This window comes from Octopus bimaculoides, chromosome 1 (assembly GCF_001194135.2).
Source record: "Octopus bimaculoides isolate UCB-OBI-ISO-001 chromosome 1, ASM119413v2, whole genome shotgun sequence".
Lineage (NCBI taxonomy): Eukaryota > Metazoa > Mollusca > Cephalopoda > Octopoda > Octopodidae > Octopus > Octopus bimaculoides.
Window position 1 is genome coordinate 89668649 of NC_068981.1, and position 6316 is coordinate 89674964.

The 6316-nt window shown below is 31.8% G+C and overlaps 1 protein-coding gene across 1 annotated transcript in view; it reads right to left on the bottom strand.

Moving 5' to 3' along the window:
* Window positions 1–561: 561 nt before the first annotated feature.
* LOC106874234 (trifunctional nucleotide phosphoesterase protein YfkN) overlaps window positions 562–6316 on the bottom strand; it is a 27105-nt gene continuing 21350 nt past the window's right edge. Inside the window, exons 10-11 of the mRNA XM_014921890.2 lie at window positions 5802–5952; window positions 562–1295 (exon numbers count right to left, since the gene is read on the bottom strand). Coding sequence (XP_014777376.2) covers window positions 1161–1295; window positions 5802–5952 — 286 coding nt within the window. The 3' untranslated portion in view covers window positions 562–1160. The remainder of the gene's footprint in view (window positions 1296–5801; window positions 5953–6316) is intronic.

A 6316-nucleotide genomic window follows, 5' to 3' on the forward strand; every position in this document is an offset into this window, starting at 1 on the left:
ATATATATATATATATATATATATATATATACATGAATTTACTTATACACATTATTACATGCATACATGCCGATGTACATGAATATACTTATATAAACACGTATATATATATATGTATGCATATATGCATATACGTGTATATATGTATGTATATATATACATGTATGTATAAATACATACATAAATATGCATATATGTGCTTATATCTCATATCTATATATATATAGATGTTTTGCAAACACACACATACATACACACACACACATACACACACACGCACACACACATATACACACACACACACACACCTGTAAATATATACGTAAATATATGCACACATGTAACACGATATATATTCATTTTTACTTATATACTGCTCTACATATGAAGATATATACATGCATACATACGTACATATATAGAAACATACATGCACATAACATATATATACATATATATATATATATATATATATATATATATATATATATATATATATATATATATATATATATATATATACATACATACATAAAAACATACTTATATCACATCTGGTGCTTTCGTTTTTCAAATAATTTATTCTTTGTGTCAGTATATGTTTCCATTTTATTCTTCATTCGTAACGGACTATCACTTTTGTTACTTTTAATTGTATTCTATGTCAGGATGTTAATTATTATTAATCTTACGTGTTGTTGACGATGATTTTTAACTGCTGTACCGAAAAGAATTCTATGATTTCCAGATCAAATGAAAGAAATCCTAGTTATTATTATCATTCGCTATCACCACACTTGGCAGGTGCAATCCACGAGGCTTGATTCAATTTTCTATGGAAACTCTTTAGATTATTTCGCTAAACTTTTATAATTCCATAGCTGAAAGGTTTCCCTAAGTATTTATTATTATTGTTGTTATTATTATTATTATTATTATTATTATTATCATTATTATTATTATTATTATTATTATTATTATTTAGTGTTATTGTTGTTGTTGTTGTTGTTGTTGCTGCTGCTGTTGTTGGTGTTATCATCGAGGTCATTGTTGTTGCTTATGTTGTTGCTCTTTAGGTTTAGCCTATGTTCTATGATCATTGGGTTTTATCCTTATCAAAACTTTTCCAAGAAAATGAAATGTTTATATAAAAGCAGTATCTACGGAACAAGATTCCTTTCGTTGTCCGAGTTTGGAGTTGTCTGGTGACTCCCGTTATATCCAGTCTCCTCAGGAATTGCGGCACTTAATAGATGCTCGGATGACTGTTTTAAACTTAACATCACCTCTCGCTTCTGTAAATAGAAATATAGAAACAGATAATTTTATTTTTAAGATTATTACATAATTATTTTTTTCATGCAGGCACATTCCATTCATCCTTACACACACACACACACACACACACACACACACACACTCACACACACATGTGCCCTGTAAGCAGACTGTATCATAAGTGCATATATATACAAGAGAATAACTTTTCACAAGAGTACAAGCATTACGAAGCGGAGTTGAAAATGCACTTGGAGTTTTTTTGAAGATTTATTTACATATATTTACATTACTAAAATAGCAAATATATGTTTTACTTTAAAATGTAGTTATATCTATTACAATATACAGAAAATGGTTTATATAATGAATAGTTTCCCTTCAAACTGATTATCATTTCTGTTTTTTTTTAACTCGTATATGTAAATATATATTGCGAAAGTTCCGATTTCATTAAAAATTATCAAATATTTTACTTATACATAAACCTGGAATACAAAGGTTTCCCCCTTGTCTCAACTGTCTTTCTATTCTCGTGTTTATTTCGCACGTGTTAGTGTGTTAAATTCGAAAAGATTTGTCGCTCATGACAAGTGACATAAATGCTAAGTTTGTGGTTACTGTCGCTTATGTTGCTTCCCTGATAAGGGACGTGATTAATGATTCTGTGTTGAGCAAACATTATTGTACATCGCATTTATTTTTGAGAATGTAGTCAGTGGAGAATGTTTATTGAAATATAATGCATTTAATTAGAGAAATAAATTGTTTCTTCTATGTAAAGTCTTAACTTTGTAGAAGTTCAAAAGTTCTAATCAGTAATTATCAAAGTATTTCACACATATTATATACATATATAGACACATTAACATCCATCCAAATGAGTGTGCTCATGCATATATGTGTATGGTCTGATTGAAAATCGAAGTAAATAATTTCACCACCCAAATGCGGTGTACGTTAATTAACTTATATCCCCGAGTACATTCTAGAATATTGTGACGGAAGTTACTTTTTGTAGCCACTAGTTAAGTCCTTTGTGATGAAAGGCGCAAAAGCGACACAGACCACACACCTATCTTTCCGTCTCGAGTCCTGAAAACTATAAAAGCTTTGTTTCAAAGCTTCAATACGAAATAAAAATGAGAAAAAAAAAAAAAGATTGGCTATTCAGAAAAAAAAAGAACTACTCATTAGCATAACAAACGCCAATATAATGTTTTTGATGGATAAAGAGTTAAAACTAGTTAGTAAACACATTTTGTAATAAACGTATAATAATAATAATAATAATAATAATAATAATAATAATAATAATAATAATAATTATTATTATTATTATTATTATTATTATTATTATTATTATTATTATTAGTAGTAGTAGTAGTAGTATTAGTATTATTATTAATATGGAGTGAGAGAGCAGTGCATGCCATCAAAGTGGCACAGAGGTACAAATATACGAAGCGCAATATACCCAACATGACTACCCGTCCAATGATAGTACATCAGGTATATGTATCACAACCATATGTGCGCGATACGGTCATCATCTGACTTCAAGATAAACAGTGCATGACCTTGCCGGTCGGGCCCAGTTAATATTTTCTTCAGGTAAAGTAGCCCAGCCTGAAAAAACGTTCCCTCAATAAGGTTTGTTTAAGGATGATGAATGAAACACCTATGTTTCTAGAGGTGAATTATTCAATCCCAAAGAATTCCTCTCAACCTTTGGCTATGATGTTTCCCTTCTGCTCGTGATCAGAGATGCAAATATCGTCAGCCACCAAGGGACATACTCAACTGATTAAGGTCAAACTGACAAGTGAATCTGTGGTACTGAGCAGAATATTTGCCGTAGCCCATCTTTTGTACCAAGACAAAACATGTACATGATAACACTTCCAATCAGTTAGGATCAAAAACCATGAGAGCCATTGTCTGGTACTGTATTAGGGCATTTATTATTATTATTATTATTATTATTATTATTATTATTATTATTATTATTATTATTATTATTATTATTATTATTATTATTATTCTTTGGGGAAAATGTATATACCTTACTTTTTTAGATATGCCGGAAACCTCCACAAAAGAAGAACATTTAAGTTGGCTAGGCATGTATGGAGTTTAAAGACCAACTCCAAAGAACATAAAATGAACTGGAGAATCGTAGAGAAATCCATGTTATATGATAATAGATCTGAGAAATGCAACTTATGCGTAGTTAAAAGATCGCATAGTATGTTTAGCTCTGAGAATTCCACTGTACTACTAAATTGCAGACCAGGAATTTGCAGCAAATGCAAATATATGCACAAATGTGTGTGTGTGGGGGGGCTGAACTAGACGACATCACCCCCTCCAAATTGAGCAGTTACCTAGCAGACTTTGAACGTCTCTCTGTTCAACTATTTCTGCAAATACTAGTGTTATTATGACTTTACGATCAAAGGGGGCATTACTTAAATTTTCTTTTTTTTAATATTTTTTTTCTTTTTCCGTTTATTTCACCGTTCCAATATTTGAGTCTATCTTCTCTTTTTTCACTCGTGATTTCTTGTACTAGCGCCCTGAGTTGTAAATTTAATAGGCCATCTGCTCAGAGCCCGAGATTGCTAGTAGACGCAGTACATGTCTTAGAAACCTACCTAGATTCCCTTCTCCAATGCATGAAACTATTAGTAACTCATATCTTTATATTGTGTACTTCAAATAATATGTATGTGTGCAAGCGTGTGTATGTTGCGCACGTGCATGAATCAGTATGTATTTATATATACTTCGTATTTAGTATATATGTGTGTATGCATGTAGGTACGTGTGTGTGTGTGTGTGTGTGTGTGTGTGTGTGTGTGTGTGTGTGTGTGTGTGTGTGTGTGTGTGTGTGTGTGTGTACAAACAACGTTGGAGATATTGAGCATCACCTCGTATATTCACAGAAAAATTCACGCTTATAGTTGCATGAAAGTACGTAAGCATATCTACGACAAAGCACCTGTTATCACAATATCGTTTAACAAATAGGATATTGGAAGTTAATATTATGAATATAACCGCCTTATAATATTTACTAAGAACCAATTTCCATTAGAATAGCTGGCTCAAATCATTCTGTTCTTAAATGCTAAGTCAAATTTTCCATAAATATTCTCATCCTGGTACATAAATATTTCATATTAAGTATGACTAAAGAAACATTTGGCAGAAACTGTGTTAACGTTGGTCACAGGTGTGTGTCTCCCAAACATGAATAACACACTGTAATATAAACCCTATTCTCACACCTCCCTTAACTTACTTATTTTCATTGACGCAGCTTTGAATCCTTACTGATTTGGGGACGTTAAGTTTTGGAATCAAAGTTCTGTCCGAATAGTTAGGATGAAGTTTAACTCTTTTGAAATCCATCTCTCAAGAGTGATTTGCCTTGTGTTTCCTTGTGAATCACACGCTATGAGTACACGTCGTTTAAACGGAAGTTGTGTTATCTATTAACCAATATCAACAGCGATCAAAATTTAACGTGAATCGGTTTGAAAGGTATTAAGAAGGAATGGATACATTTTTTTTTTTATTCTTGCTGTTCCGCGTGCATTCTATAAACTTTTATCTGTTCGGCAGATATTAGTACATCAGCAAATTATTTGTTTATTGATACCTATAAACAAATGCTCGTGTTCTTGTCAGGTTTATGGTCCGCGGTGAATATTTGACAGAGGAGGTGCACAATAAGGTTGAAACACCTCGATCTCAAAGTTTCCTTAGGCTGGTAATTCACGTATGTTATGAACACGCATCGCCTAAAGAGAGAGGAAGTCCTCTGCTAATGGAAAACAACAGCGACTGATATTTACGTCCGAATCTGCCAGAATGTATTAAGATTAACAAATATGATACTGTTAGGATTCTCGCAGTTCCGCATACTTCCCATGAATTATAAATATAAAAGGTACTCGTTTTAATGCTTGTGACAATGTGACATTAAAACGCGACATGTATTACAATCTTTTATATTGCCTGTTTAAAACATTTATTCCGGTACGGTGCATAGTACTCACGCATTACGATCATGTTAAAATAATATGTTAAAATTGAGATTTTTAGTCATTGTACAGAGTCCATACTGAATTACAGCTACCATTGATTTTAGAGACAATCACATTCACATTAGTTGTGTGTGTGTTTGAGTACATACATACATATACACATGCACACATACATACATACATGCATACATACATACATACATACATACATACATACATACATACATACATACATACATACATACATAAGTACGTAGGTGTGTGTATGCAGTAGAGCAGGCAGAGACATGTCGTAATTAAGTCCAAAACACATAGATCTGTAATGTTAACTGTGCGAATATTTCTTACAAGACCAAAGAAAACTAATTGTATGCATAAGTTCTCAGGAATGTTTTCTCTTACACATGAAAGCCTATTTTAAAAAGCATTTTCGATTTGAAATAAGTTTGAAAATTAACAGAAACTTACAACGTCGTCTAGCATAAATATTCTGCCTTCTACTATTGGTGCTAGGTTGCAAAGTTCATTCTCTACATCGTGGATGGATTCTTGTCTGACCAAATGTCGCGGTTTCGATTTCTTGTTCTCGTCACCCTTTTTATTAATAAGACTCTTTTTTCTGTTAAAATACACAAAAATATTAAGAACCACATGTTTTGTCTCTCAAAAATACTTCGCCCCATAGAATCAAATAACTACTTTGCAAAGAAGTGAACCTACGAAACGATTGGTTGACACTCAGACAGCCGAGCAAATCAGCAGGCGGGAAGTAAGGAAATAAGAAAGGTTATGCATATATGCATAGATATACATGTGCGCACGCACATATATATCTGTATGTGTGCATGTGTGTGTGTGCATACATATATAATTAATATCTATAATGTATGTGTATATGTATATACATATATGCGTATATATCTGATATATATAAATATATATGTACATTATATATATATATATATATATATATATATATATAT